Genomic DNA, 18,472 nt, shown 5'->3' on the forward strand with positions numbered 1-18,472 from the left:
GTTCTGGTTGTTTTTAAGGCCCAAAAGCTGAAGTTCATTTTGAAAATATTGTTTGCACACGCAGACCAAAGGTGGCTCTGCCTTTTTATTCAAAAACTTAGCACGAACAAAGGCGTGCGATGCCTACTTTAACAGTGACAAGAATTTAAACAAGGCAACAGGAAATTAAAGATGTTACTTGGTATTCTGATGTTGTTTTTAAAAGCGAATATAAAAGAAGAGTAGAACATTTCAGTCTGAATTAATGGTATAGGGAAAGGCCATACAAATAGACTCAGCATTGCAATATAATTATAGTTTGCACAAGACAAATACAATGTGTAGTTTAGAAGAATTTCTGTGCTCCTGCTTTTTTATAGAGGTTTTATTTGTGCGGAGTTAAGTGATTAGAAGTTGTTTATATGCATGATCCCCTTTAGGTAATTGTACATCTGGTTTATCAGTGAGCAACCGATAATGATCTGTATCACTTTCAAACGTGAATAGATCCATCAGTATCATTTTAGTCATGCTTATAACATCTCATCACCATTTATTAGTGTTTCATAAATGATTTACCAATAAAACTTTAAAATCAAGTGTGACCAACTGTGTTAAGAAGTCAGCTAAAATAATTTCTCATTTCATCAGGGCTCGTTTAAATCATCAGGGCTTGTTTAAATGAGAGGTCTCCTAAATATAAGTAGTTGAGATATAAAGCAACATTTCAACAACTTGTTAAATAAAAGCTAGATGGTGTGAGATCATCTCTGACTCCCAGCTAATGTAACTTGCCAACACCCGTTGCAAACTGTGGTACTTTTTGACAGCTTATGCCTGTGGAGTGTATTCCAGCACAAGCATTCACGAACACCTCTAATCAAGTGTTTTGAGAGCCAAGCTTTCCTTTCCTAGCCTGAAAATTAATGTAATCTTTAAATAATCCTCATGTATATAGTTTGCACAGTTCCACGGCAACTGGCTTCAAACATCCATCAATGTTGTATATCCTTTAACTACGTTCAGCAATTATATTTTATATGGTAATCATTTTAATTAGCTTTATGTAATTAATCCATTAACAGCCTGTATAAAGGAATACTATTTCTGCAAATTATTTCATGCCGTATGAATTGCAATGTAAATTGAGCTGCATCCTGAATTCAGCATTGATATGCAGAGATACTGACCTTTGCAGGCAGATTCTGATCAGTGCAGTTAAATGCTGTGCTCCAGCTGCACCATTTTTTGTGGTCTAGGGACACATTTTCAATATTTTTTTCCTAATTCTGCATTATTTTATCACCAAATACCCAAAAAAATGTCTGTGAAAGTCAAATTGAAGTAAGTATCTTTTATCTTATCAGTGATATGTATTTCTGTACTTTACATACACACAGTATATATTATACGCTGTATATGGTATAAAATTATCATTCTTTGCCATGATGCATTTACAAAATATTTTGTTAGAAGGAAATCAAGAGGCAATAAGAAATCTGTTGGGTTTTTTTCACACAGGTTCTATGCAGCTGAGATCTCAGTTGGTTTATTTTTTCTCCATAACAGAGGGATTATTTATAGGTGAGTATAATCTGACATAAGTAGTTTCTGAACTATTTTTAAAAACCCAAAAGCATCAGCTTCTTTAAAATTCCAGTGCTTTTCTACAACATTTTATAAAAAGCAATCGCTGTATTGTTCTTTTCGTTGTGTTGGTTCTGATACACTTGCTTTACTTGACCTTTTTTGATATCTATGCTCTGCCCAACGCAACTAGAAGCTCTTGAAAATGTAAAACATGGTCTTGTGCATTCCTTTGTGATGTTTGGTAGTTGTACACATTCAGAAGCCTCAGTGTAATTGTGCTCATGGTCATATACATCTGCCTTGATTAACTGTCCAGTTTCAGGGCTAATGGTTATTCTTACGTGTCTGCATTGAGGTGCCTGGCTCCATCCAGACTTCAGGCTGCCCCACATGCGCAGCTCTGCCCCCAAAATAGCTACACAGATTCCTCACCTAGACTCAGAAGTAGGTAAGTTGGCCCTAGTCGATCCTAAACATTAACATTAAATTACTGTGATTCTTCATAGAGATCTGAAATTAGATAATGTGATGTTGGATTCAGAAGGACACATTAAAATTGCTGATTTTGGAATGTGCAAAGAACATATGTTAGATGGAGTAACAACCAGGACCTTCTGTGGCACTCCAGACTACATTGCACCAGAGGTAAATATTTACCATTTCAAGAACCTTTTAGTCTCTGAAATTAAAGTTGTCACTACGCACATCTCCCACCACCAAGTATTGGTAGCTGTCACTCTGGATACTCTGTAAATGGTACCATTTATACTATTGAACTAATACAATATTATCAGTTGATAAAAAACCATAACTTTTTATTGGATCAGTGCTTCTGATTTTGTTTACACTAGGAACTAAAACAGCAGGATGGTCACCTTGTGATTTTAAATTTGTAGCCTGGAAATGTTGTTATAATAAACTTTTTGCTTCGATTTGTGAAGCCATAGAGACTTCATGGGTGTCACTGAGGCTGTTGATGAGGTCAGCAAACATTTTATTAGGAGCAAATGTAGCTGCTTTAATGTATTTCTCCAGAGGTTGACACAGCTGCCAAAATACATATATTTGAAGGATTGTTCGGCATTTTCAGGAAATCGTGAACCTCTCATTGATTTTTGGTAAGGGACTCATGAGGTCTTGAAGCTTTTCGCTGACCTCCATATGAAACCACTGTAATCTTTTGCAAGCTGTGTTTTACAAGTGGTACCCAGGTGTCACGAGTTACTGCGTTTAATCTCATGAAAGCTCTGATCATTGAAAGCCTCAACTAAGCTACAAGATCAGGGCTTGAATGGAGTTGATGTAATAAATACATAATTTGCCTTGAGTTTTCTGTGACTTGGTGATTCCAGGTGATTGAATCTTGGTGATTCAAGGCACTGAAAATCACATTCAAGCACAAACTTACTGCAGGGGAGTCTAAAATAAAAAATTTGATCATGAGAAACACAGTTCTCCTTTAAAGCACAAGCTTGGAGTTAAGAATTTTTTTGTCTCAATGATTTGTATTTCAATAGTTTAGGTATAAAACATTAAAAACAAGCACATGTGGTGATTTGGAAATGATTCAACTATATGAATATTAAAATGTGGTATTTGTGCATACTGAGCTCTAAAGAGTCTTGATTTGTTTGGCTGCAAATTCAATGCAAGAGGCTGTGTCCTGATCCAAAATACTCAATGTTTCACTGACTGCTGGGCAAGAGGCAGCTCTGGCTGAAACATTTCTGGCTGTAATTGAATGTTTGTTGGAATATGGGAGATTTATACATGGACAAGTAAATTAGTGTCTAAGGTGAATTTTGTCATCTCCGTGAAATTGGAATGAAAAATAGTTCAGTTTTTTCCAGTTGCTAATTCATGCTTTTCAGAGTGAAATATTGTGTCTTATAAAAACCTGTTTTTCACACGTTACTGTTGCTTGCAGCAGGATATCAGGACAACCAGAGCAGTATTTCATTTTCTTCTGTCAAAACATAAACGAAGCCAATATTACAAATTAAATGTGTCCTTTCTGTGGCAAGAGTCTTGTGCCAGTTAATACCAAAGAACATGTAGTCTGCCAAAATGCTCAATATGGGTCAGTGTTGGAATCACTTTCTTATTTGGAACTTTCATGTAAAGAAATAAATAAACCTTTTACCAAAACCTAGGAAATCAGTCTTTTTATTATCTTACAAACAGATTTTTATCTCCTAGTTGGCTGATTTTCTTTAGTTGCTGAAAACATTGTTGTGACTGACAAATTGCTAACTAGGTCTGTAGTGAACGTCAAAGACAGGTACGTGTTTTGTTTGCAGGAGCTTTTCAGCTTTTTTCCATGGGCTAAGATTTATAAGAGATTATAGTAAGGGTGCTTTTGCACAATGCCATTCTCTGATGGATGGAGGTGGATGAGCTAAATGTAAATAAACTGTTGAAGGTATCTAGAGTAGAGTAGTCCTGCGAGTGTGTGGCACTCTCACCTAGCCTTTTTTCATCAATATTTGGGAAGTAATATTGTGACTGTAGTGGGGTCTGGAGAAGCTTGTGCTGTCTCTCTGTGAACACCCCAGACACCTGGTTCAAAGATGCCACATTTGGAAGGACCCTACAGGGACATCTCAGCTGGCTTCACACGTGCAGTCTCCAGGCAGGAATGCAGGAGCACCTCCCATCCAAGGACAAGCTGAGAGAGTTGGTTCTCAGCCTGGAGAAGAGAAGGTTCCGAGGAAAGAATACCTACCTAGTAAAGAATATTTATTTATGCTGAACTTAAATATTTATGGTCAGAATAGTAAAATAGCCATGAAATCAATTCATGCTTTGTATTTCCTTGACCAGTCAAGAGAGACAGAAGGAGATGGACGTCAAGAGGATTAGCAGGAAGGGATTCTGCCAGCACAGCCCTCTGCCTGTGATGCACTGCTGAACCCCACCATCAGCATCCCCAGAGCAGCTAGAGCACTGATTCTGAATTCCTGAAGCATTTAAATTGGAAACTCTTCTTTCCCTTCTCCACCATCTTGTAGGCTCAAACCCCTAAGTACTAACTTTGCAGTTGCCAGGATTATGAGAGCCTAGTAGGTATTACAGAAGTTTGGGAGCTGTACATTTTACTGTTTCTTGTCCTAGTAATATTTATTTCTTTTAATAACTAAGTTCTTACTTTTCCAGTAGACATAAGATATGTTCACAAAAGACTTTCTTTTGCCTCTGGGATATATTCTTTTCATCCCAACTGGCTACCAGCTGCAAGCTGCAATGATCTAAACATTCCTGCAAATTGCTGATATTAATCTCCGTGTCCTGCTCTTAACCGTGCCTTCCTTAGAGGCAAAAAGATATAAAAAAAAAAATCCTCTGCCAGTTTGGCTTGATGAGAGAAATTTCCTCTGAGGTCTTTCTGAGCTCTTGAATCCACGGAACCTGAAAAGGCAGAGCTCTTAAAATACAGTAATAGATGGGTAAAATAGGATATTTTGAAATGCTAAAGAAGATGAAAAAGGCAATCATTTAAATTAAATGCTTGAGAAGGAGGAGAAGGGAAGGGTCCTATCAACTTTCCATTCCTCCTTGGCCAGTAAAAAGCAGACATCATAGGTGGAGGGAGGATATAGGTCTTCATTTCTAGGAACGTGAACACCCTCACTGCTCTGTGGGTCTGCTTTGCATACTGCACCAAGGTGGGAGTTCATGCTAATGTCCGCCTGTTTGTTCTAAAAACTATCAAAATTTGTACATGCAGATAGCATGATTTTGGCAGCTGCTACAAGGCAGCCAGTGATGGCTTTAGTGCAGCAGCTGGTAGGTAATACACGGTGATTTCTGGAGGAGGAGGAGGGAGCTACTGAAAATACGACATTTAGAACTTGCTGACTTTGTTACCAGTGCATGTTTGACTGTGTATTGAAAACTCATCTGCTTCCTCCCACATGTAATTCCTTCCTTGAAGTGAGTGTTCTTTCGTCTTGTTTACATATTTCAATTGATGCTTTGAATAGCTCCCAATGTTTGATTATACCCACTGGGTTCTGTGCATGACACACAAGTTGATGAATGAATGTGGCAGACAGCGTTTTCTAGATTTCACTTGTATCATATTCTTACCAGGATTGAGCTGGTGATTCAAATTGGATGTGTTTAATTAGTATTAAAGGAAAATTTCTTCTGGTGTACAGCAGCAGAGCTTGACAATACCAACTTTTCCTGCATTGCTGGAAGTTCAATGAAAAAGTGTTTTCATTGCATTTGCAGTTGGACTGTCCTGCAGTGGGACTTTTGCAGTCCCAGTGAAACTTAATGTCCATCTTTATTTCTCGAATCCCACTCTTCCAGCATGTGACTGGTTTAGGCAAGGGAGGTGTGTGCCAGCTCACAGGAGGCACTGCTCTGTTTGTCAAATGCTTCTGCTGATCTTGACATGTGGCATCAAATAAATATTTTAGCCAATGACATAAGAGAAAAATTTTAATGACTTTCACCATATGTTAGTTAAATGTGAGAGCTTTTTTCGTGTTCATTCAGTCTCTTGATGATTCTACTTGATGTTCTCTCAGAAAGGGAGATATAATTGGGGGCAGATTACATTTGTTGACGAGAATGCTACTTAGAGAACAACCGAATCTTGACTCATCTCTTGCTGGATAAACAAACAGCCTCATTGAGTCCATGCTTTGTTACATTTTTCATTTTATGGCATTGCATTGCTGTATTTAAAAGGTTTCTTCGCTACAATTCCATCAAACTCTTTCCCAATAGTAAGAAGTAGACTGTGGCCTCCTGTACCAACATCACTGGCACGCTGAGAACCACAGTGGTGTAGCAGCATTTTCTTTCTCAGTGCTGTGGATCTTTCTTTTTCTGATTTGCTAATTGAAAGAGACTGTTTCTACCAAAACCACTTACATGAAGTGCACTTGTTGTACAAAATGTTCTGCTCTCATAAGTTAATGACCTCCTGAAAAATATTCCTTCTTTTTTTTTTTTCTGATCTAATACTCTTTTTCCATAAGGCAAGGACAGACTGTTGGAGAAGGGTTGAGGATGAAATATTTTATCATTTGCTGTGTGTAAAGGCCAATATTTCTTCTGGATAAAATTTTGAAAGTGGTCTTGCAAGAAGCGACACTGATTCCAGCTACCTCTGAGAACTTACTGGTTATAGAAATGAAAAAGAGAGTAACCAAGTATGTCAATGTCTGTAATAGGAAATTAATGTCCCAAGTATATGTTTTAAAGCCCTTATAACTGCTAAAGGACAGTAATGAAGATTACCTTTATGTTGGACCTTCCAGCTGAGAATCTTGTTATTGTCTCTGGTTGTGCAATGTGTTTCAAAGTGTGACTGATTTTGCAGTCTTTTACTTAGAAACATTGCAGTAACTTTTAATTCATGTGCTGCTGCCATCCCAGTGAAAAACATGTATTCACATCGAGACTGTAATTTCATTTAGTAGCCAGGCAGTCTTGCTTTATTGAACCAGTGACTCACTCTTTTCCTAAGAAACGACAAAACTTACTGGTTCAACTTCTCTTTCAGGCAACTAAAAAACTCTGTGATGTGTGCTTGTCTTAGCAATTTGTTTCACAAAGAATAAAAAATTCATACAAAGAGGAAAATGTGAGTCCATCCGAAGTAGTGACTGTCTTGGTTCCCTACTTCTAGTGGAGTGGAGACATTGGGGTTTTGATGCTGCCTTGCCCAATGTGGATGGGCAGTGGCTGGGATGTTCTGCATCCCTCCATGATTCACAGTATCCCTTCACAGTTATTTAGGAGATCTGAGAGACCGTCTGGACTTCAGAACTCCTCTATAGCATGTCCAAATGCATCTCTTAAATAAATTAACACTGATCTCTGAAGAGGCCTTGATTAAAGAAAGTGACACACAAGGGGACCTGTGTGCTATTGGTACTTGCAGCCTCTCATAGTGTCAGAACTCGATTTGTGCTTCTTTGTCAGTCAGATGTGAACCCAGAAGACTGGAAATACTTCACATTTCCATTAGGCTGAACAGCAGAAACCCCTTTCTTTTTTTGTGTAGCTGGTATCTAGCTTCATATGAGGAGTATATTAATCATGCAGCTTGGGAAAATGCAACTGAGCTTTTCAGTTTTGCTCTTTTCTTGAATTCTGGTTCCTTTTACAGCGGAAAAAAGAATAAATATTAAAAGGAAAGAAGAGAAGATAAAAGAAAGGAAAGGCTTAATTATTGATAAATCTTTAAGTAAAGTGAATCTCATTATTTCAAACTTTGACACAAATGGATAGCTAACATTTTTGCCTTGTCTCATACCTTGTGCTCTTTTGCCTAAAATGCACAAGAGCCAGGGTCTAAGAGCCACATTTCCCAAAGTATCAGAGTATCAAAAGACACAAACAGGTTTAGAGTAGCATTTGCAAAGCAGTCCAGCTTGCACTGAAACCAATGATCACCTGGAGGGAGAATTTCAATATCGCCTTCCTGGGCTTTTTCAAGGAAATAAGTTTGTCTCTGCGTGTTGCTATTTATCTAATGTGTCACGAGAGTGGGTGTTAGTTAACATGGAGCGTTTTTCTTTGGATTTTTTTGTTATTATACAGATTATTGCTTACCAGCCCTATGGGAAGTCTGTGGATTGGTGGGCGTATGGAGTGCTGCTCTATGAGATGTTAGCTGGCCAGGTAAGAGTTACCCTGTCATGCTTGCTTTGACCTCGTCCTACCTCTGCAAGCTGCTCTGTTTCAAGGCTCCCTAGTGGTTTAGATCCTTACGGGACAAGCTTTGGGGCCTTTCATACTGATATTATCTCCTTGTGCTCTCGACTGACTCCACTGAGAATGTATTTAGGCTTTAAGCTCTTTATGTTGCACCCACATAATCAAGCACTGCCTTTGAATATGGCTTCTTTGTACTGTAATAATGTTATAAATAGCCGCCTTCAGAATTGAATGGGAGACACTTGAGCAGGAAAATGCATGTCAAATGGAGAAGGATCATTTAGTAGTTTGAAACCACAGGGAGACATAATAAAAGCGTGTATACGCTCTGCATTGCAGTTAAGTCACAAGAATACAGTTTTTGTATTGTGTGTCCTAGGGGTAAAGTATGGGTCTCACCACTTGAAATATGCTCAGTTCCAGACCCCTTATTCTGCACAGTTAATGGAATTCTGCACTCTGAGTCACTCAAGCAGAAAAGCAACGCTCTACAGTAAAGGCAGATAACTACCAACTTTAAGAAATTCTTCTGGTCTTGAGTTAGCAAAAGCTGTGCGTTTTCTAAGCCTAAAACATACATTTTTTAACAAATGCCTTTAATAGTTTCTCTACTAAATTCCAGTCGACATTTTGAAAGTTTCTAAAATGTAGCAGTTGCAGTTGTTAACATTTACAGCCTGCTCTGAAAATATTAGGCTTCTGAATGCTTTTGAGAATATGAGATTTTTGCCATTAGCAGAGCCTTCCACTGTGCCCGTATCCTGGGGACTCACCCACAGGCACTTTCCTCATCACCTGTATTGAAAAATGAGATGCAGCCCTTTCTTGTGATGCAATCCCCTCTTCACAGAAGCAGAGTCTATAGCTGTGTCTTATAAAACAAATCAGAGTTAACTGGAATTAAGTGAGGAACGGATATACTGTAGCACAACATAATTGAAAGTTACAGTCTCCAAACTTAACCCTTTAAAGTGTTTTGACTGTCTGGTATACAGTAGCTTTAAAGGCTGATTAAAGATGATCATGAAGATAATCTTGCATGCAATTCTCTAAGTTAAGAAAAGTCAAACTTTTCTCCTCAATTTCGGCCTGAGACTGATGAACACTAAACTTCTGGGTCAGAAGATCCCAGGCTACAGATGGCTGGAAGTTTGGTTTGTGTTCCTGGGCAAGGACCTCTGCTGTATCTCTGGGCATCTGTGATTGACCCAAGGCTGGATGCACCATTGACCTGACCCAGCATGGCCATAGTATTTTCATGCCTTTTCATAAAAATTGAGAATAAAAATTAAAAAACCAAACTGATAAGCACCTTACCTCTGCTTTATTTTTCACAGCCTCCATTTGATGGAGAAGACGAAGATGAACTTTTCCAGTCCATAATGGAACATAATGTTTCCTATCCAAAATCACTGTCCAAAGAAGCTGTCTCCATCTGCAAGGGGGTGAGATAGATGTTTCTTTATCATTAAGTTCCTTTTTGGCAGTCTTTGTGAATAACTAAATTTATCTGGTATTGATACGGCGCTATAGTATTTGTAAGTGCAACTTCTATCATGCTGTGCTGAGCTGTGTTGTCATGAAGTGCTCATCGCTGGTGTCACTGATAAGTATTCAGCTCCTCCCAGTGTGCCTGCTTGTTTTATGGTAACAACAATTGTCAGAATCAGTAGCTGCCAAATCCAAGGCAGAATTTCTAAACAGGACGATGGTGTGAAACGTCTCCACCCACCTCTCAACCCTTGGCAGCACAACCCCAGCTGGCAGAGTGAGGAGATATCTCGGCTGAGATGGGTACCAAGTGCTCCAGCGAGCATGCTGTGGTCCTCAGCCCAGCACATCTAATGACAACAGCAGAGCAAAAGAGTTAATGATTTTTAAATGTAGGTAAAGATGTGCTTATGTGAAAATCTTCAGCGTAAATGCAAGGAAACTGTAAGGAAATCCTGACCCAGTTGTAACCTGTGTGGCCTAAAATTTATCTTAGAGTCCAAGTTAAATTAATTCTTTGGTGAAGAAAAAAATATGTTTGACTTCAGGGGATTAGCTCAGGAAAAAAAGAATTTATTTGACTTTCCCTTGACTCCACGTGATTCCCTAGAGTACTGTCAGCCTGCAGCTTTTCCAAACCACCATCTATAAAGCGTTACTTTGATGTCTTACTTACACTGATAAAATATCACTGCACATAGCGTCGGTTAATTTGATGTTTACTTTCTTCCTTTCCTTTGCAACCATTTATGAAGTGTTGTACATGAGCTGGGTATTAATCCCTTAAGGAAAAATCATCAAGAAAAAGAAAAGCTGTTTAGAACAGCAAGGTAAAAGGAAAGACTACTCTAATTTTGGAGTCTATCCCATGGTAGATGTGCTGGCCAACAAAAACAAAACATGGTATATTTTTGTAAAGTACATACAAATTGATGCTTTTTCATGAAAATCATGTATTCAGACATCACAGTTGGAACTTGATCTAATTACTGTGTTTTCAGCTCTCCTGCTCACTGCTGTTCTGCTAGGTGCTTATACAGAGGAAGGTTAGAGAGCTAAAACTGCTTTGCATCACTAGGTTTAAGGTCAAGTCTACGTGATAATAATACATTCATCCTCTGTATTAAACTATCAAATTAATTCCAAATTTCAGTGAGCATTTTACCTGAGCGAAGAAGTCAATCTGAGAAGACTTCTGAGTCTTGTCAGCAGTAGCTCAGCAATCCTGGGACTATGTCATTGAGCAAGATGAACGTGTCCACTGTGCTCTTGAAATTGAATTGTCTGCTTGACATCTATTCCCCTCATTCAGACTTTGTGGGGTTTGGTAAATGCAGCAACTTTGGAATAGAACTAATACTATAAGAATCATCATCACATTTTCTTATATATAAAGCAAGGGGTTTGAAAGAGGTAATAAAAATGTGAAAGTTGCTGTTAAGCTTGAAGCAGGATGTGATTCCTAGCCCAGTGCAGGGCCAACTTCCCAAAGTCTGCTTAGAGTCGCTTTTATTTTAGGTTCAAAATTGGAATCTGATCAACTCAACATTTGGAGGGAGACTGAAGCGGTACAGCTGAGATTTTAAAAAGATTTGTTGAGGTATCGCTCCCAGCAGTATATTAATCATATATAATTTGTGAAAGAGCTTTAAAAAGTCCCCACAATACTGGCAGTGAGATTTGAAGGCTGCATTGCTCAATTCCTGATGTACATGTCAGTCAAGAAGATTTTGAGGAGCTCTTTAATTAGGGAGCGCATTACTATTCCCAAACATGCCGTACTGGTGGGTTTGGGGTTTTTTTTTCCCTAAGTCTGCTTAATCCCTCCACCTAGGTGTAGTATTGATCGAGATGGCATTAAGGATGCAAGGGAGGAAACGCAGATTGGATATTGTCAGCTCCGTGCCAAGAAATTGTAGGCTCTGTAATGAGATGTCTCGAACAAGCCCAGAAGAATTAAAGCAGGGGGAGGGGCATAGTACTTGGTAAAGCTTTAGTATATTGGAATTTAAGTTTAATTGATTGTTGAAGGAGGGCAGAAGCTGTTCTGGAGATTTATGAGGCTGAACTGAAAGACCAAAGGTGAAATTCAGGAGTGCATTGTGAACTAATAGGATAGCAGTGTGCCCTGGGCACTGTCTGCCCACCCAAACCTCCAGTGACAACTTCTTCAAGTGCAGCCCTTAATTTTGCTGCTGATGTACTTTCTGCAATGATAAAATGAGAAAACTAATTTTTGAAAAATGAATTTCAGCTTTTCAAAACAATTTTAGTAGCATCTTCAGGAGAGGAGCGAGAGCATGGCAACTTTCTGTCCAGCGTTAAATTTAACCATTTTTGTGTTTTCTTCATAACAGCTAATGACTAAACATCCCGCAAAACGCCTTGGCTGTGGCCTTGAGGGTGAAAGAGACATCAGGGAACATGCTTTCTTCAGGAGAATTGACTGGGAAAAATTGGAAAGCAGAGAGATTCAGCCACCTTTCAAACCTAAAGTGGTGAGTGAGGTGCCAAGTACTTCCCTCGCTAAATGTGTCTGCAGTCGTGCTTTCCCAGGGGGTGAGATTAATGCTGGCTTGATGGTGCTGCAAATCTGGGACACTTCTAAAATAAGGCAATTTGATTATGGCAAATCAGTCTGTAAATCTGTTCATGTTTTGGCACCCTGTAGCGTAACCCTGTGTACTTTATCCCTTGCAAAAAACGTCTCAGTGGTTTGTCTCGACTTCGGCAGTCGTGCACCACAGGAGAAGTTGAAGACAGGGAAAACTGGTATATCCACATCAGCCACTTGAGACCTAATAAATGCAGTTCCCGACTGTCTTCTCTAAACAGCATCTAAAGTTAGTGATTAAGGGCATCTGAATTACTGGGGTGAATTTGTTGTTTCTATTCCCCATCCTTAACTGACAGAACCCACAAGTTTGCAAGAAAAATCCCCAATTTATTTTTAATGTTTACTGCTGGTTTATAGAAGTGTACCTGTAGGAGTGTTCTAGAAATCCAAACAAGTGAGTGATGTCCTCACCATGAGAACTGTTTGCATAATAGAATTTGAAGAACGGTATTTGTTGATACAGAATTTCTTTCAGCATGTATTGTGTTTTATTGACAAGCAAAGAAAAGTATTTGCACACAGGAGTACAAGCTTTCAGGAGCGGCTGCAAATTGTTGTGTCCTAACATTGAATCTTCTTCTCTAACACATTTTTTGTTTCAACTGAGATAGGTAGCTGGCTGGAGCGCTGCAGGTACAGGATCATTGGTCCGTTAGCTGGTCTGTTTACTGATGTAAATGGTGCCATATCAGAAACTAATGAACACAGGGAGGCTGTTGCAGAATATATTCCTCTCTTTGTGTACAAATGACTTCTTCACACCACCGGGTGGGGAGTTGCACGCTGATAAGAGAGTTTTGTGCTAGGGGAAACACCCTTTTCGTATAGCGTAGATATTGCAGGCAGGGAAGAGTGTAAAGAAGTAAAGAATATGCCTGATGCCGCCAACTGTGCCTGGCTGGTCCCCAGAGCTGCCTGTCAGAAAGGGAGCTGCACCTCGTTAAAGCGTATTTTATTGAGGATTTTCATTACATGCTTCTTGAGCCAAATTTAAAGCTGATCGTAAAGCAAATCTATCTTCACATGTGTAAGTTTTATTAGCTAGGAACTGAGTGCCTAGGCTGTCCTTGAGGTTAGAAGTAACACAAGCATGAAGGTACTAAAAGCTTGAAGCACGGTCTGGTTCCATCATAGCGCGTTTTGTGGCAGATCCTGGCTCCTGTTCAGAGCAGCTGTGCTCTATCTCCATGGTTATCATGACCTGTTTTCTTTATTCAGGCTACTATTAAAACACACCAAGGCATATTCACATGGAGCCTAACTTTCCCAGACAAAAATAATTTAAAATCCAAACCTGATATTTGCATACCCAATGTGTAACTCATTTAATGTCGTTGCTTATTGTATTTATATGGATTATAGAAAGAAAAAAAACCATAAAGTCTTTAATATGTTTGAAGATGTGGGTGTATTTATAAGCTTTGTTGGGGTTTTCTGCATTACTTAAAACCATCTTTTCCATAAACCTGATTTCTTTTGTTTCCCATTCTGAATAAACTGTGTTCAGTGTTTAGCTGTACATAACCACCCTTCTCGGCTGGGTTTTTGCAAGACAGTGTCTCTGTTCTCTTAGACAAAAAAAGAAGGAAAACTGTGATAACACGTTTTGTAATGGGGACCTGTTCCCAGGACGTGCTCCCTGCCCCAGCTCCCTCCTGCAGTCCCCAGGACTGGAGCTCTGTTCATATTTGTGTATTGCCAAGAGTTTATAGGACGTACAATGAAGAATCAAAGCATATAAATGGATCACATTAAACTTTATGCAGATCGTGAAGGAAACGGAGAACAACACAAAAATTTATTTCTGCATCATAGAGGTTTTAAGAAGAATTAAAGACTTAACAGATGAAGTATCTCTTGCCAATATATGTCCATAAAAATACTTTTTTTTCCTTTTTTATCCCAGTAATTCTGAATATTTAAGCCTCTTTACCTTGTCATCTCATGCTGATGGATGGAAATTTCTCTGTTTTTCATCGGAATTAATCTTTTTAAATGTCTCTGTTTGCCTGGGATTTTTTGTTAAAATAGCTGATAAGAAAATTTTCCCTTAACTGCTCAAAAGAAATGAGGGAGAGTGTTGCATGTATCCTGAAAAATATGCAAAAAGCTGGAACTGCCAATGTATCACTGATTTTTTCAGCATTCTTTCTGTTTTTCCTCTTTTTTCTTGCAGTGTGGCAAAGGTGCCGAAAACTTCGATAAATTCTTTACGCGAGGACAGCCGGTGTTAACACCTCCGGATCAGCTGGTCATTGCTAACATAGACCAAACAGATTTTGAAGGCTTCTCTTACGTCAACCCCCAGTTCATTCACCCCCTTTTACAAAATGTAGCATGAAACAGCAGAACAGGAACAAATCCAGCAGTGGGGAACGGTCCTTAACCCTACAATTTTTAGGCTTTTGCCTTGATTCCATTTGGGCCTGGAAATTGTAGGGTTAGAAAGTGTAAGATAGGGCAAAGGCCACTTATGCAGGATTTTGGCTTTGCAACAGCAGTGTTGTCTTAATGGGAAATAAATTAGTACACACTGCCCACTGATTCTTCTAGAAGTCGCCACTGACTCATCTAAACTTACCCAGTTTTTGGTACGTTATATATATTTTGCAACTTCCCACTGTCCTTTTGCTCCCTTTTCCACTTTGCTGTGCCAGAAATAATCTAACATATGGTCTGAAAAAATCAAAATCAGCCTCAAATATCTAGTCCTTGGGTGCAGATGCTGGGAGATAGGAGCACTCAGCCCCGAGGAACCGCTCCTCCCTGCTCTTCCCAGTGAGGAGATGAGCAGCACAAGAGACTGAAATGGCAGCAGGGAGGAGAGGCATTGCAAAAAAAAGGATTGAAAGTAGTTGTTTTGGAAACAGGACAGAAACAATTTAAAATTGGGGGGTGGGGTGTAAAATCAAATTAGACCCTGAGGCTTTGTGAATGGTGCTGTAAGAAACACCAAGTTTAAACACTCCTCAGCAGTGGCCAGATCTGCGAGATCTTTGCTAAGTAGCATGTGATAAACTCAAGGGTGAAATTTTGTCTTTAATAATACTACTACGACTAATAATAATAATAATTTTAATAATATTTTTGTGAATTTTAATCTCCGTGAGATTATTCTGTGATCCAGGGTGCCATTGTTTGTTCAGTTGATTTCATTTACACCACTCGTCAAGTTTACTGTTAGCCAGTTCTACTACCAGTATTTTACTATGAAATCTGTTAACCTGGAATGTAAAGCAAAACTGTAATCCTTTAAATCTTATATACGTCTGTTTATTTATAATCTGCAGTATAGGACAGTAAATCGAAGAAAGCATTATGTATACTAAATTAATAAAATGTGCAGCCCCCAAGTGACTTCTGTAGTTCTCCAGAATTACTCATGAAAATCAAGTGAGATTGACTTAAAATAATCAGTTTTAATTCAGAAAACTTGGGGCTATAGAATAATCAAGCCTGAAAGGAGAAGCACCTAAAACTTGTTTTATTGATAGAATGGAATTTAATACATTTTCCATTTGCTTCATGCAATGAATTTTGCATGTTTAGTAATAACTCTTAATAATAAGGGTTAATAATAAGCAGATCTATATTATTGACATAATCGTATCAAGCATAAAGAGTATTATAAAAATTTTATAAAACAAATTGTGCTTTATTTGTGAAAGTTCTTGTTCTGAATGACATCATTTAGATTTAGCTAAATGTTTTATTGCTATTGTTTGGGTTTTTACTTTAGGTTCTGGATATTGTTAATGGCTTAGGGTATAATCTCTTTTTTTAAAACTAGATCTACTTTTAAACAAGAATTGCTACCTGCAAGTTTTATACGAGGTTCAATTAGGCTTTTATTTCACATATGCTTCTTACTTACAGAGGAGGAAACAGACTTTATTTGCAATGATGAACACTGTAATTAATGCCATCTTTTCCTCTCCTATCACTTAGATAAAAAATTTTGATATTTCCTCTTAATGACTTACCAGAAGATATTAATTCAAATATCAGTAAATAGTTTTTTGTGCGTATTCTGGTTTTGTTACAGCATGTAAAATAGTAGACAGCGCATTTTCCTTTCTTTTCCCCCATCTGCGTTGTTAATGTTAGCAGCCATAGGCACTTTTTGTCTGTCAGATGTGCATGACAATGCCAGAAGCATGATGTCTCTGTTGCTGCATGCAGACTGATTACAATTTTTCCAGCATGTAAACATATTCAAAAAGTAAGATATCTGCCATAAACACTGAAATTTATACTAGAATATGTAACTGGGCGGAGGGGGAGGGGGGAAGGGACCTACTTTCTAATCATCTTTTATGACAATAAAACGTGGAGCCTGTGCCAAAGATTCTGTAAGAGAAATGCAACCCTGTGCATCAGTACCCAAGTTGGATGGGTTTGACTTACCGAGGGGAGTGGGGCAGTCTCTGAGTGAAATATTGTTGCATGTGAACAGTAATGGTGTTGTGCTTCTGCCCCCAGCTGCCCTCAGAGTCTGTATTTTTGGTGCCTGGGACACGTGATTTGCAGCCCTCCAGAAGTCTGGCTCTTGCCCAGCCGCAGTCCTTTTGCAGCCCCAACTCTAAGCAAGGAGCATAGAATAGTTTGGGTTGGAAGGGATCTTGAAGATCATCCAGTTCCCACGCCCTCTGCCACGGGCAGGGACACCTCCCACTGGATCAGGGGCTCCAAGCCCCATCCAACCTGCCCTTGAACGCCTCCAGGGATGGGGCAGCCACCGCTTCCCTGGGCAACCTGGGCCAGGGCCTCACAACCCTCATGGTGAAGAAATTCCTCCTTATGTCCAGTCTAAACCTGCCCCTCACCAGTTTATACCCATTGCCCTTCATCCTATCACCACAAGCCTTTGTGAACAGCCCCTCCCCAGCTTTCCTGTAGCCCCTTCAGGTTCTGGAAGGTCGCTATAAGGTCTCCTTGGAGCCTTCTTCTCTCCAGGCTGAACAACCCCAACTCTCTCAGCCTGTCCTCGTACGGGAGGTGCTCCAGCCCTCAGATCGTCTTTGTAGCCTCCTCTGGGCCCACTCCAACAGCTCCATCTCCTTCTTTTGTTGAGGATTCCAGAACTGGACATAACCCTCCAGATGAGGTCTCACAAGAGAGGGATGTCCCTGGGTAAGCATAAGCAGGCTTTAATAATTGAACCGCGCTATTCTGAGGCTCTGGAAAACTCACCGCTAACGAGGGGTATTGACCAACTAACAAGAACTCATATTGTTGCCTGAATAAACAGAACTCAAAATTTTTAAAACATTTTAGGAGTAAAATCTTTAAACCATTCTTTGTCAAACATGTTATCTGCCAAGGCTTGGAGTTCATCTTCTTGTTTGTGCGTTATATATGTTAAAAATTATAGTATTCACTATAAAGTATGTGAATTAGTGCAGCATTATGACTATTTATGTTTTTCAGAATATTATTAGCCTGCTGTAGTTTAGGAAAATCTTAGTGTCACACTGCAGAAGGTAATAGACTCAACAGAGTAGTGAGGCTCAGGTTTTTAATAAGGGGCTCTCATGTAAGTCAGCCTGCCAAGAGGCAGCTCACGTGCATTTTAAGAATGTGCTACAAAAAAAAAAAAGCTTTTAAAAAAGGAAAATACAGGGAGAAATAGCAGCACGCAGGGTTTTGACATAAGGAAAACAGTACAGGGGCAGAACCAAACCAAGCCAGAAACAGGCAGAAGATCCCACAGGTAACCGTTCCCAAACAGTTCTAGGTTTCCTGATGAAATACAGATTGTACAGGGAAGTCCCAGTGCAGGGGTTATTGCTGGCAGAGCCGTGATGGTCAGTACTGTTCATACTGGAATGTGGCATTGACAAGCTGGTCCAATATCTGAAGAAAGCTGTTCCTGGCTACTTCTAATGAGTTTCTTAGGCACCTGCCTTTTCTCCGAAGTTTCTCTGATGTAGGAGCAGAAATTCCACTTTAACATTGATAACTCGAGTTCCTGGGCTTGTGACGTCTCGTGTCCTCTTCTGTAGGAGTCTGTAGCACTTGGGAAAAGATACTGTGAACTCATAGATCCAGCAGGAACAAGACAGGGTTGTATAAAGCACAAACTGAATATTTGCGTTACTCCTCGCTGCTCTG

General features: G+C 39.3%; 1 protein-coding gene across 3 annotated transcripts in view; it reads left to right on the forward strand.

Moving 5' to 3' along the window:
* Positions 1-16,599, forward strand: part of PRKCA (protein kinase C alpha) — a 131,543-nt gene extending 114,944 nt beyond the window's left edge. For all 3 annotated transcript variants that reach the window (XM_069872543.1, XM_069872544.1, XM_069872545.1), the window contains 6 exons: positions 1,501-1,563; positions 2,076-2,214; positions 8,134-8,214; positions 9,588-9,695; positions 12,099-12,239; positions 14,535-16,599. In XM_069872543.1, the coding sequence (XP_069728644.1) occupies positions 1,501-1,563; positions 2,076-2,214; positions 8,134-8,214; positions 9,588-9,695; positions 12,099-12,239; positions 14,535-14,699 (697 nt within the window). In that variant the 3' untranslated portion in view covers positions 14,700-16,599. The remainder of the gene's footprint in view (positions 1-1,500; positions 1,564-2,075; positions 2,215-8,133; positions 8,215-9,587; positions 9,696-12,098; positions 12,240-14,534) is intronic.
* The last annotated feature ends 1,873 nt before the right edge of the window (positions 16,600-18,472 follow it).

This window comes from Phaenicophaeus curvirostris, chromosome 19 (genome assembly GCF_032191515.1).
Source record: "Phaenicophaeus curvirostris isolate KB17595 chromosome 19, BPBGC_Pcur_1.0, whole genome shotgun sequence".
NCBI classification, from domain to species: domain Eukaryota; kingdom Metazoa; phylum Chordata; class Aves; order Cuculiformes; family Cuculidae; genus Phaenicophaeus; species Phaenicophaeus curvirostris.